The 21,409-nt window shown below is 48.0% G+C and overlaps 1 protein-coding gene across 4 annotated transcripts; it reads left to right on the top strand.

The window, feature by feature from the left end:
- Positions 1-4,918: 4,918 nt before the first annotated feature.
- On the top strand, positions 4,919-19,892 carry LOC135809802 (uncharacterized). Of its 4 annotated transcripts, none has more exons than XM_065323230.1 (5): positions 4,919-5,353; positions 13,008-13,415; positions 15,353-15,529; positions 16,611-17,177; positions 18,048-19,892. In XM_065323230.1, the coding sequence occupies exons 1-5, from the start codon at positions 5,083-5,085 to the stop codon at positions 19,124-19,126; spliced, it is 2,502 nt and encodes an 833-aa protein (XP_065179302.1). In that variant the 5' UTR covers positions 4,919-5,082; the 3' UTR covers positions 19,127-19,892. The 4 variants fall into 4 exon arrangements, with proteins under 4 accessions (XP_065179302.1, XP_065179300.1, XP_065179303.1 ...); XM_065323228.1 differs by having other exon boundaries at positions 15,071-15,529; XM_065323229.1 differs by lacking the exon at positions 4,919-5,353 and adding an exon at positions 12,080-12,460 and having other exon boundaries at positions 15,071-15,529.
- Positions 19,893-21,409: the final 1,517 nt, after the last annotated feature.

The raw sequence follows: 21,409 nt of genomic DNA, 5'->3' as shown, positions 1-21,409 counted from the left end.
CAATGTCACGTGGTTCAATGTCACGTAGATATCCGGGGAATATGTATGGGGTATAGGATGGCACGGACCCTGGGAGAGGGGAAACGATTGGAGTGCCGTCTGCTGGTGGATGATCATGGCGCAAGCCTTGTGGTTGAGGTTCGTCGTTTGGGTTTGTAGCCTCAACCAATGTTGCCATGTTTAGACCCTGGTTGGCCTGACGCTGCCATCGGGGTCGGAGTGGTAATTCATCATAGCCTGGGCCGATTGTGTCAAACGCACCGTCTAGGGTCCCCCGTCGACCCGAAGGAACTTCATGCGGCGAATCGGGTGCGTCCCGTTGCACGCCCGCGCTGTCCGGCGCTGCTGCAGCACTGCCCGAATCTGCAGCATCTGTAGGGCTAGAGTCACAGCAGCACAGTGCACCCATCGTGGTGCAGTTGCGCCTCCACTCACTAGCTGTCTCTTCTGCTCCAGATGACACCCGTCACAGCCTCTGTTCTTCGGCGCTATGTGGGACTTTGTTGAATACTCCCTAACCAATTCCTCCGATGCCCTCCGTTGTTTCGATCAGTAATGGATAGCCTAATGTCTAACAACGGTGCCAACGGGTAATCTGCAGAGTTCTCTATTCTACGACCCTCCAAGATGCCAAGACGGCAAACAATTCCAATTCATGGCTCGCTAAAGCATTGGTGCTTGGGGGTACTCCTTGCGTTCTGAGTGGACATGCGAATGGCGTTAATATGAGGGAACTTGGGCTGGCTAGAACGCTGTGAACACATCAAAATAATGAGATAGCCAGGACTGTCAGGTATTCCTTTAAAAAGCCTAAAAAGAGACAGTGTACTGAGCATCACAGTAGTTAGTAGGGTGAACTCTATAGAGCTGAAAAGGCAAATCATTGCGGTGATGGTTTAGAACTTGTCCTATCGACATGGTCATATCCTTCTCGCCAGTTTAGTGCTACGACGGTGGATGCCTAGTCGTTTACACTTAAAATTTTAAAATCGAATGTTACCAGATTATAATATTATCATCACCTATTCAAGCCTGAGTTTTGTGTCTCTGTTCGCCCTGTTTCTGCCACTATTGATCGTGTTCATTCAATTTTGCTAGTCCACGGGCAGAGGTGAGCCATAGGTGGTCATCATCCGGAAGCACACAGGACTGCGCAAATGGTACTCGGTGATAACATGTTAATGTTTGCGCTATTCGTCAATGTATAAATAAGCATCAGCGTTACCTTTCAGTTCCCCTTTCTTTTTTTTTCTTTCTCCACTCTAGCTCTATTACCGCCATGGCTGGCTGTCGCCCGCACTACCTTTGCATTGGCTGGTGCCACGTGATTGGGAATAAATAATAATAATAATAATAATAATAATCTTCACTAGTTTGAGGGAAAGAGACAAATAATAATAATAATTTATACAAAATGTTATCGCATGATCTACGTGGAGATAAAAGTTTAAAGGGGAAGTATACCCTAAAATCAAATTTTCACCAGTTGTAGTCTTCTGGGTGCTGAGTCGAATGGTCTTGGTCCGAGGAAGCTGCGACGCTCCCTTCCTACTTGAATCCCAATCGAACTCGCGCACTTCCACCGAAACTGGGTGACTGCGCCCTACTAGATGGGGATTTGTATGCAAAATGTCACTAAAAGTGCCATTTCGTTCTTATAAAAGCACGGATGACCGCGATTGGCCCATATGTTGTAGTCTTTTGGACGCTGAGTCGACTGGTTTTGGTCCGAAAAGGCTGCGATGCAGCGTTCCTCCTTTATTCCCAATCGAACATGGTTGAACAAGCGGTCACGTGCTCCTGGGTGCCCAAATCACCTGGTCACCACGCCAGCAGGCGACAAATTTCACACCAAGGTTCAACTCGAGTTCAACTCGAGTGACAGGAGTGCACCCAAAAAAGGTCAAACAGGCTAGTAAGTAGTTGTACCCTGCAGGCACGGTGACCAGGTGACTGGTGTACGCAGGAGCACGTGACCGCTTGTTCAACCATGTTCGATTGGGAATAAAGGAGGAACGCTACATCGCAGCCTTTTCGGACCAAAACCAGTCGACTCAGCGTCCAAAAGACTACAACATATGGGCCAATCGCGGTCATCCGTGCTTTTATAAGAACGAAATGGCGCTTTTAGTGACATTTTGCATACAAATCCCCATCTAGTAGGGCGCAGTCACCCAGTCTCGGTGGAAGTGCGCGAGTTCGATTGGGATTCAAGTAGGAAGGGAGCGTCTCAGCTTCCTCGGACCAAGACCATTCGACTCAGCACCCCGAAGACTACAACTGGTGAAAATTTGATTTTAGGGTATACTTCCCCTTTAAAAGGGGAAGTATACCCTAAAATCAAATTTTCACCAGTTGTAGTCTTCGGGGTGCTGAGTCGAATGGTCTTGGTCCGAGGAAGCTGAGACGCTCCCTTCCTACTTGAATCCCAATCGAACTCGCGCACTTCCACCGAGACTGGGTGACTGCGCCCTACTAGATGGGGATTTGTATGCAAAATGTCACTAAAAGCGCCATTTCGTTCTTATAAAAGCACGGATGACCGCGATTGGCCCATATGTTGTAGTCTTTTGGACGCTGAGTCGACTGGTTTTGGTCCGAAAAGGCTGCGATGTAGCGTTCCTCCTTTATTCCCAATCGAACATGGTTGAACAAGCGGTCACGTGCTCCTGCGTACACCAGTCACCTGGTCACCGTGCCTGCAGGGTACAACTACTTACTAGCCTGTTTGACCTTTTTTGGGTGCACTCCTGTCACTCGAGTTGAACTCGAGTTGAACCTTGGTGTGAAATTTGTCGCCTGCTGGCGTGGTGACCAGGTGATTTGGGCACCCAGGAGCACGTGACCGCTTGTTCAACCATGTTCGATTGGGAATAAAGGAGGAACGCTGCATCGCAGCCTTTTCGGACCAAAACCAGTCGACTCAGCGTCCAAAAGACTACAACATATGGGCCAATCGCGGTCATCCGTGCTTTTATAAGAACGAAATGGCACTTTTAGTGACATTTTGCATACAAATCCCCATCTAGTAGGGCGCAGTCACCCAGTTTCGGTGGAAGTGCGCGAGTTCGATTGGGATTCAAGTAGGAAGGGAGCGTCGCAGCTTCCTCGGACCAAGACCATTCGACTCAGCACCCAGAAGACTACAACTGGTGAAAATTTGATTTTAGGGTATACTTCCCCTTTAATAATAGCTATGAAAGGTATGAATGCCGCAGACATCACCACGCAACATGACAATTTGTTCAAGGTTTGGAGGCTTGAACAAATTGTCATGTTGCGTGGTGATGTCTGCGGCATTCATACTTTTCATAGCTATTGTTATCGCATGACCTGATTGTTTAGTAACTGGTGGTGTTAGTGGACTGTATAGCGTAACTTGTAGTTCCTAGGTCTTTCTCTTTGTATAAATTAAACTTTGGCTCTCCATCTGAGTCCAATAATAATAATACATGTAATAATTTGAAACTCGGATGTTGAGCCATAAACAATGTAGAAAGGAAAAGGACGCCGAATGTCTCAGTACTCTTGTCAGTTTTTCGCCTAGTTATTGCACTTTCTGACTGTATAATATCCAGTTACAGTGATGGAGAGTTACTCTTAACTCTTATCCATATGTCCTTTTCCTTTCTACATGTAATAATAATAACAATGCCACGTGCCCATGTACATGTGTAACCTGAACGGCTCAATGTTGCATCGCGGTCGCTGAAGTTTTCAGCGCCATTGTCTGGCGTTGCTTCATCACATACTTTACATGTACACAGTGTGAACCAGGTACTAATAGTCGTAAAATGCCGGTATTTGCTGATTTCCCAGCGCGAACTATGACATACATGTACATGTACATGTAACTAATGCTCCGTTGCTGAGCACCTCGGCCAGTCTCCCTAGCATCTGCTGAAGAGGTTCGAGAATGTCGAAAGAGCTGGCTGTCCGAATATCGCGTTCACGCTTAGAACAATAATACACACATATTCGTGTACGTCTGAGGGAGCTGAAACGTCTGAGGGAGCTGAAAAGGGAAAGATCTGGAGAAGATCGAGCGTCAATTTTACAAACAGACCGTGCTGAATGTCTGACGTTGACATGCAGGCTCGAGAGGAAGGAACACCATCGGGAAGTAATGACATAAATACAAACAAATTCAATGCTGTTAGGTTAGGAAGGAAGTTGTAGTTAAATGTGGAACGCTGTCATTACATGTATCACTAGCCCGATTACACTGAGGTTTGGGTTCATGGGTGTAATATCCCGTGTCAGATAGGATGTTGTAGATCTGTAGGCGTTGTCGTCAATAGACTCGTCATCGTCATTAGGCCTAGTCGTCATCATGGTGGTCGTAATCGTCGCAGCCGGTTTCATCGCCACCACCATCATCTGAGATTTTTGTGCTTTTTGTTTACTAGTAATTTATTCGCTTTATCAGAGAAATGATGAGTTTAAAAGGCTGCAGACATGAACGAGCAACATAACAACTACGTTTTACGTTTTGAATGATCTTTAAAAAAACTTGAACCGAATTAAATTTGGTTCAGTTGGCAGATGAGTAAGCACCAGTCGTACTTTCCGGACCTTTGGCAATGAGGCTGAGCTCAAATCACGGGAACGTGTTACAGTCTTAGAATGCCCGGTGCACATGTCTTTGGTGATATTGTCCATTGATCTGCATCGGGTTTCCAAAGCAGATTTCGTGCAGTGCATTTTTAGCTTGTTCTGGCCTAGACCATGACAATTGGCTTCCGCTCAGCATGAAATTTCAAGCCGGTTACACGCACGCTCCTGACTAACGTTAAGTAACACGAACACTTCGCAACCTCCAGAATAGTCCCACTGTCAGTATCTACGATTACTGTCGACGTGTCTTTATAAGCGACGGAGTTCGACACCTTCCCTCCTACAATTCACAAGACCGTGTCTCTCGCGAAGAGCTAACCTCTTTGCGGCGCTCGTTCTCCTGGCTTCCTCTGAAGGTCTGCGTGCCTAGCCGTGTCTGCAAGTAGTCTATTCATGTAGGATCACTGCCCTTTTACTTCAGCCATGGAGAGATGACGATCAGATCAGTCTGTTTGTCTAGCGGGAATGCGTTCACAACTCTTTGAAATGGCGGACAACCGACGTCTGTACGATCCACAAGCCATGACGTTCCTGCCCGTTGGTGGAAATCGGGCGATTGCGGCACAAGTAGGCTTGGTTATGTTGCTGCACGTATCGTTGCAGTGCATTCTGGGCTCCTGTTGCACATGCGATATAAGCAAGGAGGACTGCAGCAAAGCAAGCAGCTGTGGCGCACCATGCTTGGCGCTGAACGCGAGAGATGCAGCCAAGATGATCCAGCACATCCATATTGTCGGTACGTAGACCTACAGTACACAGTGAGTCTGACCGTCGCACTAACACTAGTAACAGCATTGCCATTAATTACCGGTACGTACAAGACATTAGTACATGTATTGCTCCATTTTGTGACATACTGTACATGTTCAGTGGGGCTTAGGGACCGGCGGATTCTGCTCGAAAAGGTGGCAGATTCTGCTCGAAAAGCAGTAAAATTGGCAGAACCATACAAACCTAATGGCGGGCAATTCCTCGAATTCTGCTCCATTTCTTTATCCACATACCAAACGTTCATGTACCGAATTCTGCCAATTTTTCTTCCGGCAGAATCCGCTGGACCCTAGCGGGGCTTGGTCAATATAAATCATATCCACCAACCATCACCAAATTATGCTTTATATTTCCTTATTGGACCAAGTCCCACTGGACATATCATAAGTCGCCTGACGATTGCTCACAATTTCTGGGGATTGTGATATGCAATGTACATCATTGTGTATTGTGAATGTACATGTACATGTACATGTACATGTAGATGTACGAGTATAATTATTATTATTATTATTATTATCATACTGGGGTTACTAGTACCAAGTAGTAGTAGGTACAGCTTCACTTTCAAAACGGTCCTTTTTTCTATGTATCATTTTTAAACCTCAGGCTTAGGTACAAGCCGTTGTCTGCTGAGACATGAGCGGGTGCAGTACAATGATAATAATTATTACGATCAGCTCTCTAACTTTTGTGTAAGATACATGTATGCATTGGTTTGAGGGATGAAACACATAATTATTGTGTGACACAATCGTCATGTTGCCAGGGCAGCGCAAACCAATAGACCGCTCTACATATAGGAGACTCCCTTCGATAGGCATCTATTTGCCTCTGGAGGATCCGTGAAATAAAAATCAATCAATCAATCAATGTACGTGTCGTCTTTCACAGCAAGGTCATCTGTGACCATGGTGACCATGGTGTCAGTGAGCAACAAAGATCTATCCATGATAATTATAGCACTAACTTTTGGAGCTTTCAAGTCGCATCCCGGATCTCCACAGATGTGTGAAGTGATTAGGGCTTGAAAGTGCTACGTCACAGCTTAGCAACAATTTCAAAAATTCAAAAACTGGATCCACTTGGATCCAGTTTTTGTATGGATCCAAATACATTTCAAGCGGTCTTACTCACAGCAAGGTGATGTAGCCAATGAAACTGACTGATTTGGCTAGTACTGGGGGCGGGGTGACAACTGTGATACGTTACTATTTATTCGTGAAGACTTGGGAACAGAAACAAAACATGTCATGAGAAAGAACAACAGGAAAAAGAAGCACACTCAACTAATCTGTGTGTGTGCGTGCATGCAGTACAACTATGACGTAATGAATATAGATACACATCACGCCCCTTCGAGATGTTGCGAAACCTGTGACAGCAACATCTATCATAAATAAAACAAAATGAAGAATGAAAACAACAAAGCAGAGACAGCAGAAATTGACATTAGTGATCAAGAGTGTCAATCATAGGACTGTCCATGATGCGAACCAATGTTTAAACGCTGGGGTGGCTTGCGCTGACGTGCGCTGCGGCGGGACGGCGGCGGCGGGGAAGAGGCGTCAGCAGCAGCCGGTTGGACAACAAGCGGTGCAGGCACAAGTGGGCGATACGGACGCAGGAATCTGCGGTTCCGCCAATAAATGCGACCACTCGGCAACTTCACTAGGTAGTCCCGATGATTACCGACAGCAACAATGACCCCACGAATAGACCACTGCTTGGTGCGCGGATGCTGAACATCCACGTGGGTGCCGAGGCGGAGCTGCGGCAACGAGCGACGAGTTGACGACTTGTCTGTGACGGCATCGTCGGATGGCATGGCAGTCTCATCACGTGTCGTCGCTTTGGAGAGCCAGGATGAATCAAACTCCTTCCAATGTGCAATGACGAATGACTGGAGAGAGCGGCCATATAGGAGCTCAGCGGGGCTCTGACCAGAGGAGCCAGGTGTGTTTCGCCATTCCAGTAGCCCTCGGCGGAAGTCATCTGTGTCAAGATTGCCATTCACGGTTGTCTTGGTGATAAGACGCTTCATGGCTTTGACAGCAGCTTCGGCGTGCCCATTACTCTGCGGGTAGTGGGGAGAGGACATGACATGGTTTACCTGCCAGCGCTTACAAAACTCAGCAAACTTATGCGAGGAGAACTGGGGACCACCATCTGTACACAGCACAGCAGGAACACCAACATCAGAGAACCAGCGACGGAATGCGAGTATCACGTCATGCGATGAGGTGGTGCGGCCAGTACGCGCGACACAGGGCCAACCGGTCAAACGATCTGCATACACAAGAAAGTCGTGACCTTGACAAGTGAACAAATCGGCAGATGCACATTCAAACGGGAGTGTTGGGGTTCGGTCGTTCAGCAGGGGCTCAGCTGGCTGGGACGACTGGTGTTCGCGGCAAGCAGGACAAGAACGAACGAGTGTATCAATGTCCTTGGTGATACCGGACCAGTATACAAGCTGACGCGCACGAGACTTAGTACGCACTAGGCCTTGGTGTGAAGCGTGGAGGTTGTGCAATACCTGAGCACGCAATGATTCAGGAACAACAATGCGGTTGCCCTTCAACACAATGCCATGGTCGACGGAGAGATGCTCACGTCCATTCCAGTACGCACGTAACGGAGCAGGCAACTTCTGCTGGCGATCAGGGAATCCAGTCAAGATACACTCAATCAATGACTGGTACGTGGCATCTGCAGCTGCAGCTTCCCGCAGCTCTGCAACCTTGAGATTCGCATTCGGCTCAGTGTCCGAGTGCACCATGCAGATCTGAATGCTGCGGCAATGAAGCGACGGGGCTTCACCAAGCTCATCAGTGGTGGAAGGAATGCCAACAGGATTCCGGGACAGCGCATCGGCGAAGGCATTTTCAGAACCTTTTCGCCAAGATGCCTGCAGCTGATAGGCTTGGAGCTTGAGGCGTAATCGTAGAAGACGCGGGTTCTCGATCTGATCCAACGAATATGAGTTGATGATCGGAATCAGGGGCTTGTGGTCGGTGACTACTTCAAATGGCGCACCAGACAGGTAGATGCGGCATTTGCGCACGGCCCATACTACAGCGAGCATTTCCAACTCGATGACAGCATAACGTGTTTCAGCATCAGACAGGTAGCGGGATCCACACTGAATAATACGCCACTGATCATTCTGCTTTTGCCAAAGCACGAATCCGAGACCTCTTAGAGCGGATGCATCGGTTTCAAGCCGGAGGTCTTGACCAACTTGATAGAAAGCGAGAACCGGAGGGGACAAGAGAGCTTCCTGCGTCCGTTCAAACGCTGCAGTGTGGCTAGCGTCCCACATGAACTCACGGGAGGTCTTGAGCAGGCCACGCAGAGGATTGGTCAACTCGGCTAGATGTGGAGTGAACTCGCCACATTGGTTCACTAGACCGAGGAACGAACGGAGATCGGTTCTGTTGGCGGGTACTGGAAACTGGCGAATACCGGACGTCTTATCATCGTCGACGACCCAGCCATCAGGCGTGACGTTGTAGCCGCAGAAATGGATACGTTGCGTACCGAACACAAACTTGGCGGGGCTGAACGTGATACCATGCTCCCTGGCGCAGAGCAGAATCTCGCGCACGTGGCTGACATGCGACAGAAAGTCGTCGTCGTACGCTAGGCAATCATCGACTACCTTGCCGAGACGCGGGATGGCAGAGAACGCAGCATCAGTGCGCCGGTTGAACTCATCCCCAGCAGATATTAGACCCTGCGGGTTCCGTAGATAACGATATCTGCCGTACGGGGTGATAAACGTGGTGAATTCCTGAGCAGTGTCACTGAGAGGAATCTGCCAGTAGCCGTGCCTTGCATCGAGCTTCGTAAAGAACTTAGCAGAGCCAACTCCAGAGACAACGTCACGTGCCGTATGTACGGGATGCGCGGGACGACGGACTTGGTCGTTCAGCCGCTTGAAGTCAACTGTGAGGCGCTTCTCAGTGCTGCCCTTCTTGTCTACTATGACAATCGGATGGCACCATTCACTGGGCTCCGTCACTGGTTCAATAATCCCGTCGCTGACCATGCCGTCGAGCTGAGTCTTGATCTGGTCACGGAATGCATACGGTATTGGTCGAGCAGTGTACACACAGGAAGGCTTAGAATCATGCTGTAGCTCAATTTCCATTGGCGGACCTTCCATTGGCTTCAGACCAGAATCCGAGAAAACGTCAGCGAACTCTTGCAGGAGCTGCTCACGTGTCCGCGCTAACTCAGCATCACTAGGATGAGCGCATGACGAAACAGCTGCACAGATCTTGGGTGAAGATGCACCCTCGTGTTCAGCGGTGAATTGGACTGGCCAATCAGGTGGGAGAAACTTCAGCGCACGCAATGAGGTATGAGAGAGCAGGGCATCGTGTAGACCCTTGTACACATGGATGACGGTTTCATGCTGCGTCTCACCGACTCGTAGAGTCGCACGTATCTTGCCCAGGTTGCGTAGCGGCTCACCGGTCACAGCCTGCACACAGTCGTGGTCGTCATCTAAGTTCTCGACGAACCCACCGATCTGCGTGAGGTGCTCCTCACCAATGGCATCAACGTCGCTGCCTGTGTCTGGTGTCCAGGACAGTTGGGATGGCTGATCCTCTGTTTGCAGCATGGTCGAAACAGGTACTGTGCGACGGTCCACGCGAGACGCACGCTGTAGCTTCAGCTGTCCAAGCTTGGCAGCAGAGCTAGTCTTCGGCTGTTTCTGGCTCTTGCACATTCGCTGAAAATGCCCAATGCCATGACAGGAGTTGCACTTCTTGCCCTTGGCAGGACATACAGATTTCGTGTGGTCAGAACGACCACAATTTGGACAAGTGGACTTGGTCGCACTTGACTTAGAGTCAGCTGGCTTGTGACGTTTCTGCTGCTTGTACGCCGACTGCTTGGCAGCACTTGCCTGGAGGCCAGGACTGGGCATGTGCGCCTTGGTGTGGTATGCTGCTTCCTCCGTCCGACAGAGGGTGACAGCCTGGTCGAGCGTGAGACCATGAGTTGCGAGCAACTTGTGTCGCGTCTCATCGTTCCGCACACCAATTACGACGCGGTCGCGCAGAGATTCCTCCTTGAGGGTACGGCCGAGGCCTTTGCACTGCGCACAGCAGCGAGCATCACACGTTCCACATAGGCTGTGTGACAAGAAGTCGCATGCACTTTGTAGTTCACACAGGGCTGTGTAAAACGCATCAAATGATTCTCCAGCTTGCTGGACACGCTGGTAAAACTCTATGCGGTCCAACAGTGGGTTACGTTGCCGTCTGATATACGCCTGAATGCGCTCCAGCATCAGGTCAACGTCAGCTGAAGCTGGTATGCAAATAATATCCTCTCGGATAAAACGTCGCAGCTCCTCATCGAAACACTGACGGAGTGTTGCCACTCTGGCCTCACGAGCCTGGCTGGCCAAATGCTGGCAAACACTAAAATCTCTCCAGCTTTCAACGAAGGAGTGAAAATCAGCCAGCGTCGCAGACGACAATAAGTGTGGGCAGGACACACTGTTCACTGGCCGTGGTGCTGAGGTCTGCGAGGTGGACAGAGCTGGTGCTGAGGGCTGCGGAGTGAACTGAGGCTGCGATGGTGATAGCGACCTGCTCTGAACATTCTTGAACAGATCTTGCATCGCCTTATCACGAGCCTCAGCTGCACGCATCTGCTGCTCCATAAATTTCATCAGGACACCCATTTGAGATTCCTGCTGTCGCTCGGTCGCGGAGGACAGGTCAAATCCGGTATCGTCCTGTGATTGTTCCATTACGATTAGTCACTCGTCCACGAGTACGAACAAATACACTACTAAAATAATTCAACTGAGACAGAGTTTCGATCGCGGAAACTACTACTTCATACGGAAAAAACAACTGGGCCCGTGCAAACACTACAAGGTGCGGACACAAGGCACGGACACAGGAAAGAACAAGTTCACTGCGCCATGATACGTTACTATTTATTCGTGAAGACTTGGGAACAGAAACAAAACATGTCATGAGAAAGAACAACAGGAAAAAGAAGCACACTCAACTAATCTGTGTGTGTGCGTGCATGCAGTACAACTATGACGTAATGAATATAGATACACATCAAACTGGTGGCGAAGTAAAAGTCACACCTGCATGCGACATGAGTAGGTTGCTATGCATCCACATACTGAGGCAATAGCAAAGTCACACCTTAGTGGATCCAAAATACAAATCTGATGTAAACTTACTACTCCCTGGCCGTTTTTGACGTCATCACTTTCAAGCCATAGTGTTGTGGATGGCGGAGTAATGACTATGTTGTATACTATGCAAATAATTATTATTATTGTAGACCTACTACCGGTCCTGAATAGTGAATACAATGCCAACCGCTGCAATGCCAGGCCCATGGTCTGCCGCTGCAGTGAGAAATCGACCTAGCCGCCGTGCAAGGCCAGGGGTTCCCTCAACAAAGATAAGTTCACACGACGTGCAAACGTCTACCAAAAACAAAAAAAATAATAATCATGGGAACAGGTCCAGTCGTCGACGTCTCCGTTGTTTTATGAGTACGGAACGGCTCTCCAGAATCCTGTGCCTTTTTGGCTGAGTTTGTCGAGCCAAAATATAATTCTGAGCTGCACTGCACAGATGCGCGAAGGATACCGGATGACGATCATGAAAATAGCGAACGAATGCGGGTAAGGACGCACATTCGACTCTCAAGAAACTTGGATAGTGGTCCTCGACCGTCGGCGTCGACGAGTTGAAACGGCGTTACCGTTGTCGCATCTCGGGTCTGCAGCAGCTGCAGCGATACTTCAGCACACCGATGACAATGAAGACCACCGGACGAATATGTTCACCGGATGCTCCGGCGCTATAATTTTGAGCACGCGCAGCGCTGATCCTGCGGCAAAACTTGCGCTTGACTACAATTGCAGGACATTTGTAAAACGGACCTGAAAATAGGAGGCCATGCCACGTTCGAAGGTCCTGCAGTGATAAAAATCGGACACAGATCTAAAGAGAGGCTGGAATAACGTCCACCAGCCTGTACTATTTCCAGAGAAAAATGCTTGAAAATGACGGTAAGCAACTTTCTAATAACTAGCTCAACACATTAGTAGTACGTGATGTTGTAGCCCTTCTGAAGTAACAGTTCACGATCATGAAGCTTGACACTAGTACTAGTAGTTTTGCCGCAGGATCAGCGCTGTTCCTATTATTGTTCTTCACATTACATTTCCATCAAACTCCAAAGTTACTTCATAAGTGTAGGATGACTGGTGCTTATCATCATGGTCATTATCTGCGTGCTAGCGGTCTAGGTCGTACTTTTTAGGGGTGTGTGTGGGGGGGGGGGGGGGTAGCACGTACCCCATGCGGGTTATGCGCCTGTAAGACCGTTCAACAATACACAATTTTCGTGATTATGTGTGTGCTGGAGTCATTGAGTGCCGGGCCTACATTTTGAGCAAGACACAAGGGAAGTCGGCATGCCGATGTACACACAGCCAGTAGTTTCTGAAACCCAGTCTCAGTGTTTTCCTTGAAGCATAAAGTGACAACATGCTACCTATGATGTATGTACCCGTGTCTAAACCTAGACCACCTCTGCACATCTGTCGTGCTCAGGGAAAGAGGATGGCCGTGTTCAGAGCTTTGCGTACGACTACAAATGCTTTGCCGTTTACGCCACGACCAATTCGGCAAGGCACGCCACGCATCCTAAGCAGATGCACACACTCAGTCTCAGCCAAGTCGCACACTCACAAATATCCTGGGGTCTGAACTTCACTACGCCGGTTCGTTGGTGGAAGTATCCATGCCTGAAATTTCAAATGAAGTCCTGCCAAAAACCTCAGTATCATGTGTCAGCATTCATCAAAGCCAGGTTCTGGAGGCCACACGTGAATAGCCTTGCTGTTCAGCAACCCGCAGTGTCTAGCACTTTATACTCTCCGGTGTATGACTCTATGCTAACCGGGCTTGTCAATCTGACCTACGTCGTTCCGGTGTCCATGGCGTATTTTCGGCGTGTAGGTGAGCTCAACACGGTCCGCTCCATGTACTGTGACGATGCATTGTGTGCGTGCCTGTGTGTGTGTGTGTGTGTGTGTGTGTGTGTGTGTGTGTGTGTGTGTGTGTGTGTGTGTCACAGTGTGTGTACTTCGTTGAAGTATGCATGTGGGTGCATGTGTCATTGTGTGTGCCTATCTGGACTTGTGGGTGTGTACTCAGAACCACTGTGTTTCAAGTGCGAGGGCAACAAAAGTGGATTTACATATGAAGATGACCGAGTCATGAGCTTAGTTTCGGCCAGTAGTATTTGGTCGCTTTCTTTGTCAAACACAGAGAACCTTTGTGCAAAAGAACCTTATAAACTGTGTGCATACCCGATGGATCAGGCATCAGACAAGCATTATATTATGTATAGCTGATAACCGGCACACTGCCCTGGAGTTTCCCCTGCCCTGAAGTTTCAATTTTATTGAGCCAGTTATTTCCCATGCAAAGCATTTCAAGCTAAAAGCATTATGAAAAGGAGCTGATGGTAGCCTATTCATGTGCTTCAAGTGGCATTAAAAACCATTATAATTATGATTGTTCTGTCCTGATGACGTCCTAATGGGAACACATTTGGAGTGCTGCGCGTAGTCAAGAACGGAGTGTGAGTTTGTGCCCTGTAATTTTCTAGTATGACAAGGTTACAATAGTGTAATGCTGCACATGATCATGACTACTGTATTTAGGGATGGCAATAAACAGAACAAACAGTTGCAGGCCATGCTGATGTCTACACGAACAAGCACGTAATAATAATAATAAATAATAATAACGAGAGAGCTTGGAAGCTCAGGGCCCTACGCTATGCTTTTTTGCCTTGATGACCTAGACAAAAAAAGCATACGGATGTTAAAAATTCTTATAAGTTTCTACTTTTTGTTTGAGACATAACCTGGGATTCGAACCCGCACTATCGCCCTGCATGCATCCCCCGATACACTTCGCATACATACTAATTCTTCCAAGTTGCTTCACGTTATGATCTTGTATTTGAATGCGCTATTTGAATTTGCATTTTGGCCAGCCGTCTTTGAATGTACGGTACGGTACGGGGTAGGTACGGGACAGGTACGGGATAGGTACGGTCGAGGGTAATACGACACCGTCTACCGCCTTGATGACGGCAAAAAAAGAAAAGGGATGTTATAAATTTTTCAATTCTCCTATTTTTTAAGGCATTACCTGGGATTAGAACCCGCACTATCGCCCCACATGCATTACCCCATACACTTCGCATTCATACTCATTCTTCCAAGTTGCTTCACGTTGTGATCTTGCGTTTGAAAGCCCTATTTGAATATTGCGGCCAGCTGTATGTGGTCAGCTGTGTTTGATGGTACGGTACGGTACGGGACAGATACGGGATAGCGCCAGGCGTGACACAAACACACAAACGCACAAACAAACAAACAAACACCAAATTAAAGCTGTGTAGACCCTGGCTAGCGCCAGACGTTACTGAAGTAACGTCTTCTGCATAGCTACGGGAATAAACAGAATTAGGTGAAGCGTCATTTCACGAGTTTCGTGAAATGGAACTTCAGCTGATTCTGTTTATTGCCATCCTTAAACTTTTGTCACTTTGCTGCCTTTTTAACTACTGTATTTGCACAACCTACTTGTATGTGCAGATATACCCCTGGGTACTTTGAAAGCCGCACTTAACATGTCGACCATCCGTGTCACAGGAAGACGACGATACGCTGCTGTCGAGGGCCTGGCGGTCTGCTTCAATACCACTATAGCCACTGGGCAAGCGGCTACGGATGGGGCACAGCATAGCATCAGTTCGAGCAATGTAGCGACCTTCAAAGATGGGCGTTACCTGCCCAGCGACAAGAAAAGCGCCCTTAAAGTGCTCGTTCAACCCGCTGCGACTGGTGTGAACATATTCCTAATCTCATTGTGTACAGCTACCCTATCGAGCAGTGAGCACCAGGGATTGTATACCATTCTGGTGTACTGGCAAGGGTCTAGGTGTCCAGCTGGTTGTAGTGTTCGGGGAGTTTTCACTCAGACTGTCGTTCACCAGTTTTCCATCCACGTTTCACCCAGACCAACTACCAGTCGTACGAGGCCACCTACCACACGTATGTATGCATTGTTCTGTGTGCATGCATGCGTGCGTGTGTGTTTGTGCGCGCGCGCGCGTGTGTGTGTGTGTGAGTGCTTGTGTGTGTGTGTGTGTGTGTGTGTGTGTGTGTGTGTGTGTGTGTGTGTGTGTGTGTGTGTGTGTGTGTGTGTGTGTGTGTGTGTGTGTGTGTGTGTGTGTGTGTGTGTGTGTGTGTGTGTGTGTGTGTGTGTGTGTGTGTGTGTGTGTGTGTGTGTGAGTGCTTGTATATATATGTGTGTGTGTGTGTGTGTGTGTGTGTGTGTGTGTATTTGTGTGTGTAGACGTTTGCATGTGTGCATATTTCTTCCTGGTATGCTCTGCTGTTCTTTGCCCAAGAAATTTTAACTGCGTGCAATTTTTGCCTCATAAAAGAATTACATTGGTTCACGATGAGAAATGTTTGCAATGTCACAAGTTTGAAAGGCACCTAAATCACCTTTCAGCAATCACGTGAATTTGAGTTTTGTGTGTCCTCTGCTATAATTGGAGAGGAAATGTACAGTGTAGTTGCATTACTCTGAACAACAGTCCGCCGTGACCTTGTTAGCTTTCATCAGCGGAGCTTTGAGTACATGTAGTATGTTCAGTTTTCGACCAGATAGGACCACGTGACACTTGCAACATCAGCGCGAAAGTGTGGTCGTCTGGTCTCGTCAACGTGTGGTCGTCTGGTCTCGTCTGCTCGAAAAAGGAACCTGCTACTGCTATGAATTGGCGGACCAAATGAAGAAGGCATCGACGAATTTAGGAGCTCAGAGTGACCGGCCGAACCGACTGTTATGAAGCCTAGTGATCAACAATGTCATTGTATTATGCTCTGACCATGCAGTTGCTCTGAGCTCCGCTGATGAGACCTAACAAAGTCGACACAGCTTGAGACTGAATATTATGGCAATAACTATATGTATTTCTGCAGGGGTTCGTGCCAACATCAGAGTCAGTGTTTTCATCTGGCAATTGTTTTAGCTGTTATGAAGCGGTTACTCCTTGCTGGAAAGTTGCCACGTGCTATTTTAACTGAACCAACTGTTTACCATTGTTTTGCGATTGCTTTACAGGTGCCATGATTCAAACAACTACGCACATGCCACTAACCTCACCTCGTGATCACCGATCTCCAGTGCAGACATCACCGTCTTCTTCAACAGTATCTATGGTATCAACTGCAGTCACAAGTCAAACTCGAGCGGCTAAAGTTACAAACAGCTCCGCGTTTGTTGTAGTTGGGTCATCCACACCTGTTCGAACCAGCAACAGTAGCGACTTGAACAGCAGCAAGAGCCATTATTTTAGTAATGAGACAAGTCTGAGTAGCAGCAGCAGCGGCATTGCAATCTCTGGCACACAAGTACAGGCTCGCCGTGGCACAGCTGAAGGTGACGGTAGGACTGACTTCGAGCTCTATCCGCACGCCAGCGATCTATGCAACTGCACCACCCTACCGTCCACCACTCCTGCATCGTTTCTGGCTCGCTGGTACGGCCTGTTGATTGCAGTCGGCTCTGCTATACTACTGCTACTGCTTGCTGTGTGTGTATGTGCCATGTGCTATTGTAAGCGACACAAGCATTGCTGCAGCTACTGGTGTTGTCTGGGTGCAAGGAGAAGAGCCTCAGCATCAGAAGGTAGGCTCTCTACTCCCAACGGTGTAGAGACAACTATTTGAAGCAAGGGAGTCATTTTTTATTTTTTCATTTTTTTATTTATGGATTCCCCAAAGGCCGAGGCCTGAGTCGAGGGGGTCTCCGTTCATGGCTTACTGGGAATATATCTGCAAAATTATAAACATATAGATTGAGAAGAGGAAGGGTTATAACATGGAATAGTAACTTCAAAGCTTCTAAATTGTGTTGTGGAACTATCACTTCCGCAAATATAATGTGTTTCAAGATAGTGCGAGGGTTCCGAAAATTTGACATGGTTCAGCATTTAGAAAAAAGAAAATGTTACTCTCACGGTTCACGTGTTCTCTTCCCCCCCCCCCCCCCACACACACACCCAATTTCACCATCATTCTGAAGAAGGCCTGCATATACAGTGAAACCTCGTTGAGAAGAACACTGATAAAACAAACTTTAGCTTAGGAACAACTAGTATTTGTAACTCTATTGGATAAATCATGGTGTATTCACTGGGTATACGATATGGATAAGAAGAACTCCCGTTATTGGGAACAAATCTCGTCGGTCCCTTGGTGTTCGTCCTAAAGAGGTTTGACTGTACATGCATATAATGGTCGAACTATTTTCAGTATCAAATCTTGCTACGGTTGTGAGGTTCGGCCATCTACTACGATTCACAAAATAATGCAACTTAAGCTTGAGAGGAAGTGCCAGCTGAATGTTTTTTAGACAGAACATTCATGGAACACTGCTTTTTGCTCTTATTGGTTTTGACTCGGTAACATCTTCTACTATATATAGATAGATTCAAACACTACACTGAATCCTACTGTGTGTCAATGAGATATTCTTTTGTCCCGTCATTGACTGCAGGCAACACTGTGCGTCGACGGCAAGTCTCCAGCTCGGAGTCGACCAGTTCGTCGCTCCCACTCACCGATCATGGCCAACAGCACGCGCCCAGTTTCCTCTCTGTGAGCACCTCGGCGTCGCTGCGTCGCTGCAGCGTAACCTCGGTGACGAACACAACGTTCAGTACGGAGAATTTCTATGTGTCAACGCCCGGAGTGTCTGCACCGGTGGCGGTCCACTGTGTGGGTGAAAGTCACGACCGTGATGCTGGTGGCGGTGGCGGTGGTGGTGGTGCTGGTGTTGACGCTGCTGATGTTGGGCTGGAGTGCAGCAAAGTCCCCCAAGGATGTGGCTCTGAGTGGAATCATACAGTGGCTCTGCCTGGAAAATCTCCCACCGTCGAGTGCAGTAAGAGAAATTCTGTCACTGGCCGAGACGCATGCATGTGTGTACACGTCGGCAACAAACCTGACACGTGTGCCTGCCGTGGAGATCACGGCAAACAGTCCGGTAATGTTTACATGGACATGGCCAGTATTACAGTCAACACATTATCAGGATGCACACCACCTCGCAACCAACAACCTACCAAAACAGCAGCATCACGACCAATCCCCAGCACAACTAGCCCTGTACCAAGAGGTTCTGCCCGTCGAGACGTATTCTGCTCGGCGAAGGCAAATGCACCGAATGATTCAAATTGCTTCTACGAGTCGATTGACTGTTTCTCGATCAACATAGCAAATGAAGTTAGTGTACGTGTGCCCGTGCAATCTACAGCGCCATCACGGATGGACAAACTGGATGTGTCGCGATCTGATGGTGACAATGAGTACGTTCCCATGGCAAACATGGTGCTGGTCAATGGAAAGCTGACGCCACCCGTCAATAGACAAGAGTGCGGGCCGGATCAGGAGCAAAAACGCCTCGCCCATAATATCCCTGGGACTGATTGTCCGGGGCAGACGCGTGTAGAAGTTCAAGGATCCACACAGGACAATGGCCAACCAGTCCCAGCATCTGCTGAAGAAGAATTTGATGACACGGCAGACGGATGTGACGGGACTCGGCAATCTCCAAACGGAGCAAGTCGGAAGTAACCGATGATGATATGCCGGGTTCTTGTGATTTACATTGCCCGATGAGGCATGCACCAAGCTACCTGGAAAGTCTCTAAGCTCTACTTCACTGGCCGCCAATCAGCCACAGCACAAAATCTTCCACCCATGGCACTCTATCACGGTAGCACTACTCACAGTTCAGGAATTACGGTGCACTAACGTGTAACACACATACATACAGCTCAAGGCACATGGTTACTACGGATTGTAAGTTAGTCAGTGTTCATCAGTCACTCACAAGGAGGAGAAGTAGACCGGCACCGGTTACCATGAATGCCTACGGTGTACTATCAATATGTGTCACATGATCCATTTTGTGTCACATGATCCATTATGTGTGAGTAAGTACCCATGCTACAATAGCATCTGCAGACCTGAGTCCTGATGATAACATGTGTACAAGAAACTGCTGCAATGCTCCACTATTATCAATTTTTCAAAAACAATATTAATTTTTTGGCGATAAGCGAGTCCCTGGCTTGAGTCCTGGTGGTGACAATCAACTTTCTCTTCAGACGTTTCCCATTTGCAGCACTTAGACTAATGAATGTTCAATTTGTGCATTCATTTGACCGTCACCCTCACCTCGATGCCAACATTGTTATCATGACATGCTGGTTCTGGTGTACGTCAGTGAAGAACATCTCCGATTCTACATCATGCACATGTATTATCAATGAAGCATCTCTATCAATTTCAAAATGCAGTATATATTATACTATGATAATGATACCTGACCTCCCTAGCTTAGCGGTAGAGCCTCAGCATCGCTGGCCATAAGCAAGTGTCCTTGGTTTGAGTCCTGATGGTGACAGGCATTTTCGGAATCAAAATAATGCTAAGTACAGGTTCCTGCACGAGTACGAGGGCAGTGCCGCGGAATCCAGCCCGCGCCGCCATAGCCGCAAGGGCTGGATGAACAGCGGTACTGGCCGAGTGTGAGTGGCCGTGGAAAGTGTTTCCCGTGTGCACCCAAGCCAAGTTCGTGAGCCAATGGATCCTTTCCTGCCCGTCGTCAGTTGACGACGGGCAGTGGATCCAGTTTCAAGACTTTTGCAGGCCGCGGGGCTGTGCTTTCCAGCCCGTGCAATTAAATTTGATCTGTCATTGGTCGAATCCAAGGCGACAATCACGTGACATACGGGGACATATTATGCGTAGTTTGTCCAACAGTAGGGAGGTTCTGCTATACGTGAAACGTAGAGAAATCACGTAGAGAGCAGGTGTCTGGGTTAGAGTCTACGGCTTCGCGTGTTTTGGCTCCAGATTTCTACGCGGAGATGGGGTTCTCTACGTTGTGGCACACGCAGAGAAAATGCGTACGGATTTGCTGGGTATCGATCAACTGCATGCAGAAAACTGCCAAATATGGAAGGGGAAATTCCCAGTGCACATTCCACGTGACTTCTCTAGGTGAAACGTAGAGCAGAACAGCATTTCTTCACGTTACGGGAACGCGAAGAAAGTTCGCGTGATTCTTTGCGTCGCGTTCCCAAAACGTAGAGCAGAACCTCCCTACTAACAGTTATACGTAAACCTGATGCCGTGACGGTGCGGCCCTCCTGCATGGGTGAATAATCAGGTGGGAAAAATGTGTTGCCAGAGAACTTCAAGCTAACCCGTAACACACCATGTACCAGTCCTCGGCAAAGTTCTCTGGCAACAAATTTTAAGTAAAACAAAATACTGTTGTTAGCCGGACTCGGGTGGATTGTTGTTGTTGTTGATTTTATTTTAATTCACAGTGACCAAACCGTGCAGAGGTGCTCAATGACAAGGAAGCGAATAAAGGTGCCAAGAAGCACGAGAGGACAGTTATAAAATTAAATATGGGTATACAATCATGTACATTGTACATTGTACATGATTGTATACCCCTACACCAAGCTGGGAGCTTACTCTTGCCTTACCTACATAAAATAGTCATTGCACATGTACACTAGTTGCGCTCGGTGAAATCCGGCCGGAAGTGCATAACTGGCGCCCAGTACTGATGCGGCCCTTGACGCCCTCAAAGTTGTACAAGTGCTAGTGTGCGCGTGTGCCGTATGAACTGTGCATGTGCTGTACACCAAAGTGTAAAAAACCGCGCCAAACAAAGACAAGTGTAACATTCATTTCAGTTCAGCACAAGTAAAGAAGACGGAGATCGTTTCGAAGCAGTTTATTTCATACACAGAACAGCAGGGCTTCAATATTTTGTGTGGCCACCGTCAGCTTCGATTAGGGCTTCAACACGACGTGACATTGACTCCACGTATG

Source organism: Sycon ciliatum, chromosome 2 (assembly GCF_964019385.1).
Source record: "Sycon ciliatum chromosome 2, ocSycCili1.1, whole genome shotgun sequence".
Classification (NCBI taxonomy): Eukaryota; Metazoa; Porifera; class Calcarea; order Leucosolenida; family Sycettidae; genus Sycon; species Sycon ciliatum.
This window is presented reverse-complemented; position numbering and strand designations above follow the sequence as displayed.